The 15,286-nt window shown below is 44.1% G+C and overlaps 6 protein-coding genes and 1 non-coding gene across 7 annotated transcripts; 4 read left to right on the forward strand and 3 right to left on the reverse strand.

Annotated features, from left to right (window-relative positions):
- Window positions 1–693: 693 nt before the first annotated feature.
- Window positions 694–912, reverse strand: PAAG_02808 (DUF636 domain-containing protein; the record flags this gene model as incomplete). Its single annotated transcript, XM_002795286.2, has 1 exon — window positions 694–912. One exon carries the CDS (start codon window positions 910–912, stop codon window positions 694–696), a length of 219 nt encoding a protein of 72 aa, XP_002795332.1.
- A 949-nt stretch (window positions 913–1,861) lies between these two features.
- PAAG_11553 lies at window positions 1,862–1,948 on the forward strand. The gene has a single exon. It is a non-coding gene; the product is annotated as a tRNA-Tyr (tRNA).
- Window positions 1,949–2,344: 396 nt separating this feature from the next.
- On the forward strand, window positions 2,345–2,731 carry PAAG_02809 (hypothetical protein; the record flags this gene model as incomplete). Its single annotated transcript, XM_015844758.1, has 2 exons — window positions 2,345–2,368; window positions 2,411–2,731. 2 exons carry the CDS (start codon window positions 2,345–2,347, stop codon window positions 2,729–2,731), a joined length of 345 nt encoding a protein of 114 aa, XP_015701836.1.
- Window positions 2,732–4,248: 1,517 nt separating this feature from the next.
- Window positions 4,249–6,966, reverse strand: PAAG_02810 (hypothetical protein; the record flags this gene model as incomplete). The annotated part of the gene is made up of 9 exons (XM_015844759.1): window positions 4,249–4,422; window positions 4,501–4,685; window positions 5,752–5,804; window positions 5,848–6,033; window positions 6,158–6,228; window positions 6,285–6,358; window positions 6,468–6,537; window positions 6,590–6,656; window positions 6,827–6,966. The coding sequence occupies 9 exons, from the start codon at window positions 6,964–6,966 to the stop codon at window positions 4,249–4,251; spliced, it is 1,020 nt and encodes a 339-aa protein (XP_015701837.1).
- An 862-nt stretch (window positions 6,967–7,828) lies between these two features.
- PAAG_02811 (Cytochrome c oxidase assembly protein COX19) lies at window positions 7,829–8,470 on the forward strand (the record flags this gene model as incomplete). Its single annotated transcript, XM_002795289.2, has 4 exons — window positions 7,829–7,878; window positions 8,011–8,045; window positions 8,146–8,260; window positions 8,347–8,470. The coding sequence occupies 4 exons, from the start codon at window positions 7,829–7,831 to the stop codon at window positions 8,468–8,470; spliced, it is 324 nt and encodes a 107-aa protein (XP_002795335.1).
- A 1,506-nt stretch (window positions 8,471–9,976) lies between these two features.
- On the forward strand, window positions 9,977–12,456 carry PAAG_02812 (hypothetical protein; the record flags this gene model as incomplete). Its single annotated transcript, XM_015844760.1, has 2 exons — window positions 9,977–10,964; window positions 11,039–12,456. The coding sequence occupies 2 exons, from the start codon at window positions 9,977–9,979 to the stop codon at window positions 12,454–12,456; spliced, it is 2,406 nt and encodes an 801-aa protein (XP_015701838.1).
- A 1,093-nt stretch (window positions 12,457–13,549) lies between these two features.
- PAAG_02813 (hypothetical protein) lies at window positions 13,550–15,250 on the reverse strand (the record flags this gene model as incomplete). Its single annotated transcript, XM_002795291.2, has 1 exon — window positions 13,550–15,250. The coding sequence occupies one exon, from the start codon at window positions 15,248–15,250 to the stop codon at window positions 13,550–13,552; it is 1,701 nt and encodes a 566-aa protein (XP_002795337.2).
- Window positions 15,251–15,286: the final 36 nt, after the last annotated feature.

Here is a 15,286-nt window from a genome sequence, read left to right on the forward strand (position 1 = left end):
CGCGGCTTTCGTCTTTTGTATGATGAACCATATTCACACTGTTTGAACCCGGCACCATTGTGTTTGGGGTATGAACGTACTTGCACTGAAAATTCTGATTTAATGAGGTATGTCCAAACCACCCTTCTTTCCTATTGGGCAACTTCTATCCGAAATCGAAGCTGACTGATGGGCTCAAAGCCTGACTCTAGACTATCCGCTGTTATTTGCAATTTCCGTTGGAAGTATTAGCATGCTTTGCTTAGTATTCATTGTCACTAATATTTTTTAACGCCATTCTAGTGACCACCATACGAAGTGCCTGTAGTTCAGCCTCGTATGATATTTGGTATGTATGCTGTTTCCTTACTACTTCAAATTTGCTGTCCAATCCAAATCCACTTGATGAACTCTTATTTTCGCTGTGTTCTTACCGAGTTTTTACTTTGAAGATCAACTATCATCTTGGAGAACTGATCCACACTCGTACACCCACGATATCATTTGATGTTCGGTTTGCAGTGGCTCGAACCTTGCTAACAGTTTCCATATAAGATTTCCCGTTAACGCCTGTAAGCTTCTTCAGTCGCAGCTTTGCCATTGAGTCACGTCTGTGGCTTTAGATAGTCCAACCTCGCTTTTAAAAAGCAATAAAACATTACATTTTATCTCTTATCCCATCTCCTAATATTAGTTATCCGTAGTTTATAGTCCCTATTCCACCCACAAGCCCTTCTTCTTGTGATACCCCTCCAAACTATCCCCACCATAATGCTGATGCACACTCTTCTTCCCCTCTGGCCAGCGTACCCACTGCGGCTTCGAGTCCGCAAGTATACACACCATCTCCTTGGGCACGGGCAGCTCCGTATCAATCGCGGATGCGAATGGGTGAATCAATTCCGGCCAATGGTGATCCCAGAGCCACAACATTGTGCTGCAGTTTGAGCAGAAGCTGCGTTGTGAACTGCAGAGTTCCTCGCGCGGGGTGCCGCGGTCTTTGATTGCGGTGTACTTCCTAGCGTGTATTGCGTATATGTGAGACGTGTGTGGTTGGCTTGCAGCATTATAACAGCACACGGGAGATGCGTAATCTATTGGGATAACACGTAGATATGCAACAAAGGAAGCAGAGACGCACTTAATTAACTCTTCTCCCTTGTGTATTTTGAGGGAGTCTGCGATTCCTCCCAGGTTCACGCTGCCGCTGTACCCGCCCACCTTGCGACAGATACTACAGGCGCATAGTTGGTAGGGAACCGGTGTGTGCGAGTCGACAGTAAATTCTACGCCACCGCATTGGCAGCTTCCGTCGAGCTTCCTGTGTATATGTTTGTTACTGCGATGCTTTTCTTTCCATTTAGCTTTTAAAGAGAGCGTATGCAATGGTGCTTATCCGATAACTGGTCCCGCAACAGGGGCCTGGTATGGATTCTAACGATGGCATATCAATCAAGGTAAAACGAGTTATTGTACTGACATCGGCATTTCCGTCAAATAGCGAATTGAAAGCACGAAATTATGTTATTGTTCCTGGAAAAGTAGCTGTTCTGTTCTGCGCTGATATATATTTATCTAGAATGGTGATAATAACGGGTGCGGTGTGCAAAGCGGTAAAGATGGTTTCCTCCATTTAATAGTCTAAATCATCCCATAGTTATATCCTTTTCAACTAGTTATGCTACCCCGCTCGCCGCAGCTTTCATCCGTTTGTTGGTCTGAACTTTTCTTAGTGGATATGATGTTATTGTGACGTTGTCGGGTTGTGTTAAAAGCAAGGTATATTCTTTTACACTTTCTAACGAGAAAGAAATTTCCCAGTTTTAAAACAGTTCTTGACTGGAATATACATTAATAGAAATACAGAGTTTTCAGCAATCAGCCGCTGGTCGTCTAGTTGGTTTATGGCACTGGACTGTAATATCTAATCGCTATCCAGGTGTCGTCGGTTCGACTCCGACCCAGCGGAGGATTTATTTTTGTAAGATTTGTTAATATTTTTTATTTTTTATTTTATTTTTTATTTTTTTTAATTTTTTATTTTTTTTAATTTTTTTGGGCACTTGGGGCCTTCAGTGGTTAGCTTACTATGGTTCCAACCTTCGGCCAACCTGCCATTTTCTTTTTTTCTTTGCCATTATATTTTGCCGTTGTCTCTTCATTGCTTGAGACCATCTAGTAGAGCAAGTACCAGAAAGTTGTGCACAGACCTGAGGCATTCAACCGGCACCAGAATCCCCAGGATAGATAGCTAACTGATCCAAGATGGTAATTTATCACAAAGAAAATGTGGAAAAAACATCCGACCTAAAGAACGATGGCGACCTGGTAACAAAACATAATCGGGCCAAAGCCTGACGCACGCATGGTCGATGAAATGGCTGAACTGGTACATTGTCTCAGATTTCACTTTATGGAATTGATATATCAGTCTTCTGATCGACAAATGTCACGTGCAGCTCTGCTCCAGGCTCGAAAACGCGATCGCTATGGATATAAATCTCAAATACTTGAGACACTCAGGGATGAAGACTGTATCACTCCAATGCAAGATGTTGAATTGATCGCGGAAGGCCCAGCGGTGAATTTGACAGTGACAGCAAGAAATCAACTAGATACAATTGAAAGGAATACTGTCAGACAAGCAGCTTCTAGCGTTCAAGCCTCGAGACTCAAATCAGCAAGTACTAGAAAAACGGCATCATCAACTATCAGGAACTCCAGACAACTTATAAGACTGTATCAACCCTGAATGATGGTTCTATGAGAGCTTTTCTGCTGTGAGAGCTCTAGAGTCAGGAAAAGTGATAAGAAGATGAAAGCAGGTTCTGTTAATTGCTTGCAAGGCAGACTATATGTTTGCGTAAACGTCTCTCACCGAGAAAAATCGAATGCTGAAAATCATTCACCCACACACACAGGACTGGTGCCTGTTTCACGCGTTCCCATGCAACGCTGAATTTGGACCGGCAGACCAATTTCTGCCAGTCAAAAACAGTCCGGCTCCGAGGCCATAAAAATTGAGTAGCAGGTGCCATTGGATCGCTAACCACCGATATTCATGGCGTATAAAAAGCAAACCACGATCATGCGCGATGGAGAGCTGGATAGCAGTGGCTAAATTTCGAATAGCCGCAAAGCGTAATGGAGGCAAAGCTTTATTGCAAACACTTCAGTCCGAGCTTTTCCAAGTTGCACAAGAAAGTTCTCAATAAATATCAGCGCTTGATCTCTATCGAAAATCTTATCTCAAGCGGGGAAAAACAGTATGTAGCTTCGTATTGATGTAGAACCGTGGGAGCTATTAAAACACCCTCTCAACTAGACACCTCCGAAATCTAAATTCCTTCAAGCTAATTAAGCTAAACATCCAGAATACGATCAAGATTACAGCGAATTGTGACTTCTCTAACTATGGGTTGCGTGACATCAGATAAGCAGTTGACAAAGCTAGCTAGCTATGTAGCTACAAGGCCCCAGTCAGGGAAATCGGGGCACCCCACTTGAAATTCTATTTTCAAACCTACTACCAAAAATTATTTTACCATGGCACAACGCCGTCCTTTTGGCTCCAATTAATTGGAACAGAGTTTCCTAATAAGAAGCTCGGCCCAATATCTATGCTCAGAAATCCGTTATCTTAGCTCAGACCAACTGAGGTTCCAACGCGATGGAGTTCCCGCATGACACCATAAGATTAGACCAGTTAGAACCTTGTATGCATGCACAACCACGCCCCTGGACCGGCTCGAAAACCTCCAGAACGTGACGGTAGATCGGTTCTAAAGTACGCACGCGATAGTTCGAACGCACAGAAAGATGCAAATGTGGCGGCGCGTTGGATTCTCTGATGAGGTCTCTGGTTGGACGGGTGGACGGACCTTTGGAGGATGAGTGCTACAACGTGGAGATGCTTACGCCTAACTAAGGATAAGAAGAAGCTTAGCAAGATGTTCTGGGCTGACATGGGGGGCCTATGTTACAACCTTGCCTAATCGATTGCGCTGGCATAGTTACGTCGACGTAAATTTTGTTGAAAGACAACTTTTGCTGCAGGATAGATTTAGACTGTCATAGAATACGGATCATGCACAACTTTGGCTCATCAAATCATCTGAAGGAAACAATTCAATGCTTCCCTCAGTCACCTAATCAACCATCCATCATCATTTTTGCGATAGCCTCCAAAAATGACTCCCTTTAACGCTTTCGCAAGAAAGCGTCATATCCCATCTCTCAATCTTTTTTTTGGCGCTTTTCATCTCTCTCTCATTCTCTCTCTACAATGTCCCTCTTGCTAGATGTCACATCTAATACGCTATTCTTCAGGTTCTCGTCTGGTTCTTCCAGCGTATTTGCAATCATTGCTATGGGTAGATCCTCGAAATTCATGAGGTTGTCGGTTGAGGCGTCAAGGTTGCTGACAAGCTGTGCTTCATCCACCTGGGAACAATCATCACTTAAATCTCATTTTCTCTTTCTCGAGACACAATTAGATCGAGATTCCCTGAGAGAGTGTACATCGTAGATATGGCGCTTAAGACCTGTTACGCCTATATATCTCGCGTCACGACGACAGGGGTAAGGACAGGCAATTACTTTCTCGAATCTCAGCTTATCCAGATGCTTGTTGTCAATATGAATCAAAAGTGTCGCATTTTTCATCCATTGTTTATATCGTGTTCCTGATGGCTCGGTATCATCGCCTGAGCAGAACGGACAGAATCAGTGAGCAACAAGTGCGTAGTGAAATGTAAGTAGACCGCATCGAAGTTGTAGATTGTACAGATGATGCTGACAGTGCTGGGTCCAGCCTGCTTCGTTGTTGAAAAAGGCCGCACAAAAATAACAAAACTCGAGAAATGTACGACTAACTCATCAAAGAGCTCTTCTACCATTTCAATATTGCTGCTGATAAGACGTGGCATTCAACGATTTTCTTCGACACTGCAGAATATGTTTTGCGCGGTCCTGCAGAGAGATACTAAATAACGTCAGCAGCTGGTAAATAGCGTATTGTATTAGAACCAAGCTGGACATTGGTATAGAACACACAACACATAGCCCATCAACTGGTGATAGTCCAGGATAATATGAAACTCTCTCTGCTGACATGCAGAGATTCACCATATCCTGAAGACACTGTCTGCCAATCTCACTATCAAGCGAGGTCTTTTTGAAGAGATTTTCCTTCAAGTAGCTCTGTCTCGGATTTATACTTGGTGTAGATATAGAAGAGGGTCCTTGTACCCTTCTCATTGAACTCATTTCCTGCCATGTATTCATCATAGCTAGCGTTCCACCAGCTAATGATGAAATCCTCTATCTTTGATCAAAGTTTTTTTGCCTTGGTATTGTACAATATTGACCGCTCAGATTTCAATTCCAGATTATTCATCTGGCTTGCCTGCGAGCCGCCTGGTCAAATCAACAATATTTTCGTTGATTGAGATGATTTCCTCATCACGCTCAAACTCAGCAATGACCTTGGCATTGAGGTTTAGAGGAACATTTTGATCTCGATGATGAGCCATACTTCGTTCCATGTCTTGGCATTCGTACTCTGGCTTGCTTAAGATCTTAAAATAAAGCTTGCATATCCAGAGACTTAAGCTGTGACTGATATTTTACAAAGTCTGCCGGGTTTTTATGATTGAGGCCCTGATTCCGGGCAGCTGTCACGTATTTGCTGAAAGCTTTTGTTAGCTTGATTCGACTGGATTTAAGGGAATGACATGCGGTTTATTTTGTTCGCCATTTCGCTCCAAATACCGTGAATCCGTATGTGATCCTTGAAGCCATCACGCTGCGCTAAACATGTGATGCTATGTCGTAGTGATGAGAAGGTTAAAGCAAGATCGGGGTCACGTCCTTTTAACGGTAACCATGCGAAAGAAGGGACCGTTCTCGACATTTTCATTCCATTGAAGTGTCCAAGACTCTTTGCCCCTTGGTGGATGCTTTCCCAGCAGCTCGTTGATCGCCGGGATTCCTCTGAATGCATCATCTATAATTCCAATAACACCCACCCAAAATAAACCTTCAATCCAAGCACTGGGTGTGAGTTAAACCAGGTTTTGTGCCTAGGCACATGAGCCACTTGAATCATTTAGCAGATGGTAGGGGTTATGGAGGTACAACAGTTCATCATCCCGGTAGTGATAGCCCCTTTAAAAACTCGGGATTAAGGGTGACCCAGCATTTTTCGTCATCTGATCCTCCTGTCCATTTGATATTGAAGGTAAGATGCTTCAGTAGTGTTAGGTTGAGCTTTCACTAAGTTTCTGGTCATTTTCATCTCATACCCTGTAGTAGAGGCCACTTATTTGAATTTCTGTAACTTCTTGATTCAACAATGACGCCCGCTCTAGCACCCGAGCTAGCAAAGAGGGAGAGTGCAGCTCCAATCTGATCTCTTGCAGCACGGAATCATGATTATCATCACCAAATAGATGATTTTAAAGATATTCGATGTCTTAATGCGTTACCATGAATCTTTCTCGAATTCGTGTTGATAAGTTGTACTTGTCTCTTAGCTGAGTTCTTATATACTGTGGTCTATTTAGCATTGCAGAAATAGAAATAGAAATTAATATAAGAGACAAGATACCTCAAGAACATCCTTCTTTATATCCTTTTGAGAGAGTTCAACCAGTTTTGCGCTCCCACTTCGACGACTGGAATGTAGTTAAAGAAATCGCAAACAGATTCCAGAGAAGGAAGAGTCGTGTGATATGCAATTAAACTTTCAGCAAATAGCTTTAAGAGTCTGTGAAGTAGGACCAGGCTCATTTTTATCGCATTGAATTAGTAAGAAATCATCTCACTTCGTTCATCTGCAACTCACACTGTCCAATCCACGACAGCTCTCTCTTGTTTTAACTCAGTGGCTGGAGCAATTATTCGAAAGCAGATGATATTGTAAAACCTCGAGACACGGGCACTTTGTAGTCGCTCTTTCACCTTATCACTGAGCATGCCATCCATGATGATTGCATGATATCTCTTAGAATCGAAGAATCAAGAAAGGAAAATGAAAATGAAAATGATGGACCATTAAATAGCTGTAGTTTATGTCTTATTAATATATCTGTGCAAGTAGACTTGATGAGCAGGGTGAGTTATGCCTCCCTGACTCACCCCGCTAACACCCATGAGTTCAACCGTCTCACCCATACTCACCTACATTCATCTACACTCACCCTAAGATCATGCAACTGAGATTCTTCAAGCGCAGCAAGTTAGAGGCTCGATGGGCTGTCTGCCTCGTTTGGTAGCAGCTTGAGTAGGGCTGAGAGGACGGGAAGCCCTATATGTATTCCGCTCCCTCTGTTCGTATGAAATGGAAGATTGTACGAGAGAGGGTCTTAAGGGGGCTATCGAGGGGGGTTGTCTACTAAGAACTCAGTTCTCTGCGGGGGTAGTCTCCTGCACCAGCACAACCACGCCAACTCCGGAGCCCTTCCTGGCCGCCGCATTCACAGCGGTTGAATAGTAGCAAAAACAAGCAAAAGCATGGGTCGGAGTCGAACCGACGACACCTGGTTGGCGATAAGGATATCACAGTCTGCCGTAAAGCAGCGAGACGATGAGCGGAACGTTAGGTATTGGTCAGCTGACGGCTCGATTTCAAATCTCCCGCCAGGTGTTTGCAGCGTTTGCATGCTCCAATTGAGCTCCAGCGGAGCCGGGAACATTTCCTGCAAAGTTGGCCTACAAGCATTGGGGTTGATATCAACTCAACCATCACCTTCACCTGCCGGACTTGCCTGTCATATATCCGTATCCTATTTTGGCATACATATATTATATATAGGGGGGACGAATTATTTCATATACTATCTGAACCATGAGTTTTGGCAGTCCCGGTGGTCGTTCTGTCAATATCAAACCCAAACCGTGTGTATTCTGACTCTTTACAATGCGCCCATAACATACCGCCAGGGAGAGGATGTAAACTTGATTTATGCTTTAGTGTTTTCTCTGCGTTGGGTGAAGGTTGCTAATTTCATTTTGTTACCGGTTATTTAGGCCAGAGCGTGGAAGTTTTCCGCTTGATCATGACGGTATGTCCGTCACTTGATTGACGTGCTGATCTATGTATTCATGAATCGATGCGACTGTTACTGATATTTGGTTACTGACTCCTTTGTTTTCGACTTTCAGGAGAATGCAAATTTATCATTTCATCATATCTTCAATGCTTGAAGAAAGGAGGTGGTGTGAATGATGAGACTTGCCGCAAGTTAGCCAAGTCCTATTTGTCTTGCCGCATGGATCAGTATGTTACTTTTCTCCATTTCCTCTGTTTCTCATTATATATCCGACTTTTTCCATCATTTGAAAATTAACATATTTTACTTTAAGCAATTTAATGGCTCCAGAGTGCTTTGAGAATCTGGGGCTGGTATTCGACGAAGACAAGAAGAAAAGGGAGGAAGCCAGTGCCTCTACCACAGCAGCTTCTGAGAGCAAGAAACCATCTACATGATATGGTCTAGCTTAGAAGCTCCAGGATATCGACCGGAGCCAGAATTGGGTATATCCATGTTGTACGATCTATATGGGGCATAGGGCGGAGTTGTTGTCCATTCGATTCGTTGGGCGTCAGCGGCAGGTTGCTTAACGGAATTCACTAAGCTAGGCAGAAAGGAAAATCACCACTTCCATATGATTTCTGCCTCATCTTTGAGGGTCTAATTTGCAAAAAATGCTTGTTTCGCCCTTAATTCTGAATCCATACTATCAGACGCGGCAGGCGGACGCGTAAATTGGCGCCCGGTCTCATTTCATGTTGTTGTTGTGTTGTTGTAACAAGGGATACGGCCTGCTAGGACTCTAAAATACGATCCTTATATCTGGCATATTTCTTTGGGGTAATCTTCCGGGCTAGTCGTGGATAAAATTAGCCATGTATCGTGAATATCGAAGCGGGGAGAATAGTGGTGGGTGATGAGCTCTAAATGACAGTGGAGAAAAATACAGCTCGATTGTTGAGACCTAAGCCAAAGCCGGGATAGCTAAAAAGAATGGGCATCTTATCAACCTCTAATTTTCAAGGTCATAGGACATACAAATCAGACAGACATAGATGACCGCAATTTAGAAACACAATTCTTCGTAGCTACCAGCTTACTTGTGGAACACGACACGCTAATTGTCCTTCAACTTAGTTACTGCACAATTCATTTAGGACCAGGGAAGGCTTGTTATCTGACAGAAAACGGTTATTAGTTGTCAAAATCAAGCAAGGGGGAAGCAGTTCTGTTATTATACATCTTGTGAAAATCACATATCTGCAGTTGTCAGTTATGTTTGAAAGAATTACAATCCCACTGAGGCCTAAAGGGAGCTGGACTTGATCTCCTCCCAAGAACGTATGTTCAATACGGTTCAATCCTTAAATCAGATGGTAGCCTCCAGTCAAATTAACAAAAGAATAGCTAATGGAAGCTGGAATGTAAAGCACTGGGTAAAGTCAGAGAGATCAGGATAGTAAATTCAGCCTTACAACAAACCATTTCCGGTAAACGATATATTAGTGTAAAAAAAGTCACATGATCCAGTGGTCACAATCAGGTGATTCAGCTAGAATCTGTGGGATGGTTTGGGATGGTTGGTCTTCCATTGGTGGGTGGGAGGACTGGCCAGCTCACTGATAGACGCGTACATCACGTGAGGTGGTGCGGCTACCGGGCGGTCATGCCCAACAGAATCAACGTCGCTTATTACGGTGCCGCATGAGTTGGTTTAATGAATCTTCCGTTGATAACAGAGAAAGCATCAAAGAGGGATTTCTTAAGGCATTTGCTGGGCTTTTTTTTTTTTTTTTTTTAAATGGACTGGAAAAACGACAGAACCTACCATGATATCATGAGAGTTGCAGATGTATCTCGGGTTTGATACTGAGCTTTCATTGCTTGAACAGCTCAACTTGGGATCGCGCCTGGCGCATCATTCAAATTTCACTGCTTCCATCCAGACCATGTAGACACAAATGTCCTCAATTGTACGACCCCCAGACCCATGCCTGGTAGCAATAATCCTCGTCATCCAATCTCGTGCCGGGCCGCGCTTTGTGTACCACTACCCCCCAAGCCCATCTACCATCATAAACAACAAGCCCCGTCGTAATTTTCGTCCAAAAAACAATGCCAAGAGCTCAGACTCCAGTCCATCAAGTGCTGATGGTAACTCAAGTTCTGATGATGATGAACTCGGTCATTCCTCTGCTGGTAGTAGCTTAATTGGCCGGGGAGCTAACGAGCACAGCGGACGGGGCGGGTTAAGTGATAGCCGCCAACCATCTTCAAGGGCGCATAGTTCCTCACCCTCTCTGCAAGTTACGCGACGAAGTGCAACTCCCGACGCTAAACCGGATACTCAACCAGATGCCGGTAGGGAAGCGGCTATGGGAGAGCTGTTTCAACCGCCGTGGGAATCTTTACTAGGGCTGCCGACTAGCGTATGGGAAAAATTACTCAGTCCATCTCCAGCATGGCATAAGCGTAAATTCGAGGTGGGTGTCAATGATCTTGTTTTTGTGGGATGGCCCGTTTTTGTGAGAGAGGACGGGACATGGCGGAAACGGAAGAGGAAAAAGAGAACGAGAAAAAAAGAGGCATCAACGGAACAAGATCTAAGAGATGGTGATGAAAGGAGGTATGAGAAGAGGGATGATGGATCCTCGATACAAGCGCTGCAAACAGATGGCAAAAATGACCCCATTCCTGGGGATAAGGTGAATGCGGAAGGCGATAGCCTTCAGCGATTACAAGAGAGTGACAAAGGTTCAATGACGATGTTCAACGTGGTTTTCGTATTAAATCCGCCATTGTTGGAATATGGTTTGCGGATACGGGAGAAGTATGAGAATGTGATCAAGAAGTTTGGGAAGGGGTTGAAGTCGGAACAGGCGAGGGTAGATTACGTCTGGAAAGAGGCTCAAACGATTGTTAATATCAAGGAGAAAGCCCGGGAAAACAGTACGTAATGAAAATCTCACTTCATCTACCTTATTCTGGTAGTCGAAAGTTGTCTAACTCTCGTTGAAACCCAGAATTGTCCCTTTCTGGACTTTATTCGGAACTGCTGTCGAAGTCTTCACTTGCTCGAGCAATATCTACAGTCTATACAAGTATTGCAAACTCCAGAATCGCCTCCGTGACGCTTACACCCGAAGCAACAATGTCTCTTCAGGTTCCTCCCATAACTTCGACGTCTTATCTCCCTGCTGCCACAGAGACAGCATATCCTGGTCTCTGGCTGACCACAGCAAATAGTCTTTCAGCTACAGACGACGTGACCGGTATGGAAACAAATGTTCCCAACCAAACATTAGCAAAGCATTTCGCCTTGCTTCTCCTAACAGATGAAGCAACGATATTGAAGGATATTGAGGGTTCAGTGGGTCCACTTGGCCCGCGACTCGCGCATTACATTCGCGCCTCCAAACCAACAAAATCATTTGCGCAGATTTCTGCCCAATCCGGAATTCCGCTGAGTGACATCCAGGTGCTTGCGAGCCACCTTGCCTACTGGCGGAGAGCCCGAGCTGTCCCTCCATTGAGCCGACGGGATACGTATATAGTTTCCCCCAACGCCGATTTGAACAAGCTTGCACAAGCAACCGAAGCTTACGAAGCGGCATTCCCAACCCTACCCAGTCTGCCGAAAATGCTTCACGCTCTGAGTGACACGCCTAAACCATATTCCAGGTTAATACCTAGCAGGGACCACAAAGAGACATACTATGACATTCTGGCATGGTTGCTGAGAGGAGGTTGGGTCACACAACTCCGAACGTTTGGATGGGTTAGAGTAAGTCCGGAGATCAAGCAAGCTGTGAACGAAGCACTGGAAAGGGAGAAAGAAAATAAGAATAATGAAGAGGAAGAACATGAATCTTCATCAGTAAACCTAAATGATAAAGGAAAGCGACATCGTCGGACTAATATCAACGATGATGAAAACAATGATTCCCACTCCTCGTCTTCATCCTCCCTCGATAGTGACGCCAGCGGCGATGCCACCCCCATCCCGAACAAATTCACCAATCCAGAAAATAATACAAAACACGAAAAGCAGAAGCGCTCGCCCCTCATCTCCTCTCTCATTCTGCGGCCTCATCGCGCCTCATCATTAGAATCCCACTGGCTAGATGAAATTCTTTCCCAGTTCCCCGAAGCGTCGCACAATACCAACATGGACAATACCAACCACAGTCCTACCCCCACCGCAACTCTGGATGAATGTGATGATGTCGATGCTGCTCTCCGAAAATATTGGCCTATTTTCACCAAGTACTTCAATGGCACGGATGCGCTGGAGAAAATACCGGTGCGCGAAGGGCTAAATCGGAAGATTGTCTGGCGTTTACTGAATAGGATTGATCGGAGTACATTTTACCCTGGGAGTGAAGGGAGTGGCAGTCCTTCTTCACAGGAAAAGGTGCTGGTTACTGTGAGACATTGGTGATATATAATTCGAGGGAGAGAGTATATAATTCCATCGCCCTTTTTTTTTTTTTTTTTTTTTTTTTTGCGCCGGGATATCCTTGGCTGTTTATGGATTCACTATCATCAAGGTAATATTGCTTCACAGATATATGTAACGTTTCCCTTTGGTAGATAACAATTATGATTATTATCAGTTGATTTGATCTTCCATCTTTCTGGCTTATAATACCAGTAGGTTTTTGGCTGGAGGATTGAACTTACTTTTCTTCATCACATATAGCTACCTCTCAAAACCCTCTCATTTAATTAAAAACGACTAGCTGATAATCATGGGGGAATTGATAAAATTATTATGGATTACTTAAATGCCTTGTGACAGAGCTATTTGATACATGCCTTAAATAGAGGTCGAAAGGGTGATTTGATTGATGTTCCAGGACTATCCTATGGACTCCGAGAATTAGAAGTCAGCGTAGAAGTCACATAAGGAATGAAATGAGCTGGGATAGGCCGCAAAGTGAAAATTCATAAGCAGTGAAAAACTGCTGTGTATGAGTAGTGGGGTATATAATTAATTCCACACCAGCACAGTTGGCAGTGCCTATGAACTTCCAAGGTAATTTTCCGGAGAGCATCCTATCAATAACCCAGGCTATGGACTGCTATGGACTGCAGAGGGAACCTCGTCTGCACACCGCCTCGTAAAGACGACGAGATGGAATAAAACTACTTCAGCTCCTCATAATCACTGCGGGTTGTGCAACTTGATATCCCATTGAACAAGTGATAGATGTGTGATAGATGTGGAATACTGAAAAAGAATATCAAGAGGAGACGAATATGGATAAAGGAGCTGATTAAGGAGAAAATAGGGAGTAACAGGAGTAAGTAAATAAAGATTTGAGGAACAAATACGGAGAACTTGAATGGTGGATTGAATGATAGAACCATCACTGGAGAGATATTCAAAGAAGGAGAGAAATATAACATAGAAAACTAAGCATGTCACAAATACAAAAGTGTTGTTGCCGGGCTTCACAGAAGTATGACATCGACAATGTATTTAGTGGTACCTTGGGTGGATGTGTCATGCTATACATTGACTCCGGCATTCAAAGCCCACGATCGTAGAGTGCTTTTTGAAGCGTCTTTTGAAACGTGAAGATATTCTCCGGGGACATCATCGTATAGTGGGCACCATCCACATGGTGCATTCGAGGTGACTCCCGCGAGAAATCGGCCCATTTACTCAACTTATTATCGACCCAATCCGTCTGATTTGCCGCAGCTTGTTTCAAAGGTATAGCATGGAATATATCAATGCAGGACACGGACCCGGAAGGTTCATACTCTAATGCAGCTTCCTGCATTTTGTGGGCAAGGGAAATCCAGGTTTTCAATTTCTTCTTGGTTAGAGATAGCTCTGCCAAACGATTCGGCGGTGAACAAGATATGATATGATCGAGAACCTCGTCGTTAGAGAGTTTATGTAAGCTAGGCGATATTTCATGGGCATAGTCTTCTGATATCAGATCTAAGAAATAGGAAAGGTTGATAGCGGCTTCCACCCAGTCAAGCTGGCGCATACGATCTTTGATATGCGGGGGTAGGTTAAAAGAACCTAAGAACCTGATTTTGTCGCCATTTGCTTCGAGAAGTTTAGCGACTTCAAAAGCAACCATCGCACCAAAGGAATATCCTGCGATTGCATAGGGTCCATGAGGTTGTATCTCCTTGATGTGTCGAAAGTACGTTGTGAATATTTCGTTGAGATTTTTGAAAAACACTTCACCTTCCTCGAATCCGCGGGCTCGAAGGGCATACAGGGGGCGATCGTTGATATACTTGGCGAGATTCAGGAAAACGAGGACTTCCCCAACACCAGGATGAACAAGCCAAAGTGGACTTTTGTCGCCAGAGGTATGAAGTTTTACGACGGGATTGTATTGCTTCGACTGCTGTATTTGACATATTGCTTCTGCGATGCCGTTGACTGTAGGGTCCGACAACACCGATATCAACGGTATTTCCTGATCCAGACAGAGAATCTTTTGTACTTTGGTTTTCAGAGCGATTAGTTCGATAGAAGACACTCCCATGTCAAGGAGGCTGGTGTCAACTCCGATTTCTGAGATTGGTGTGTGGAACATCTCCGCGAACAATTTAGCAATCGATCTTTGAGATTCACTTGTGGGGCGCCTTAGATGAGTTCGACGATATATCTTAATGCTTTCCGCTGCCATTTCGTAATGTGCATCGTATTTGCCAGCGCGATATTCTGCAGCGATATTTGACCGCGAGATTTTTCCAAGAGTAGACTTCGGGATCAATCTCATATCAACGGGCACTATTTGATATGGGCTTACCCCGAATAATCTGGCAGTAATTTTTGATATTGCGTCGGATGATGCTGAAAAGCATTCGGGGCTCCTGTGGTTATGGGCTGGAGAGTACACTACCACGACTCTTTCGGTTGAGGCACCATAGGGACGATGAGAGAAGACCACAGTATATGTAGGGGATAGCCCAGGTAGATTGGCTTCTTCAATAGCATTTTCAAGCTCATGGGGATAGTAGTTAACACCGTTTATTATTATGAGATCTTTCGTTCGCCCGCAGAGGTGAAAATAGCCAGAGTCATCGATAAAGGCAGTATCTCCGGTGATAAACCATCCATCTTTAGAAAACGTGGCAGACGTCGCGAGTGGATTGTTGAAATATCCCTGAAACACCAATTCCCCCATGATCTGGAGGGACCCTGGGACGTTGGGCTCGTCAATGACATCACCGTTGTCACCAGCAATTCTTGCCATCATACCTGGAATGCATGGGCCCACGGAAGCAAACTC

The sequence above is a fragment of the Paracoccidioides lutzii genome (genome assembly GCF_000150705.2).
Source record: "Paracoccidioides lutzii Pb01 unplaced genomic scaffold supercont2.6, whole genome shotgun sequence".
Lineage (NCBI taxonomy): Eukaryota > Fungi > Ascomycota > Eurotiomycetes > Onygenales > Ajellomycetaceae > Paracoccidioides > Paracoccidioides lutzii.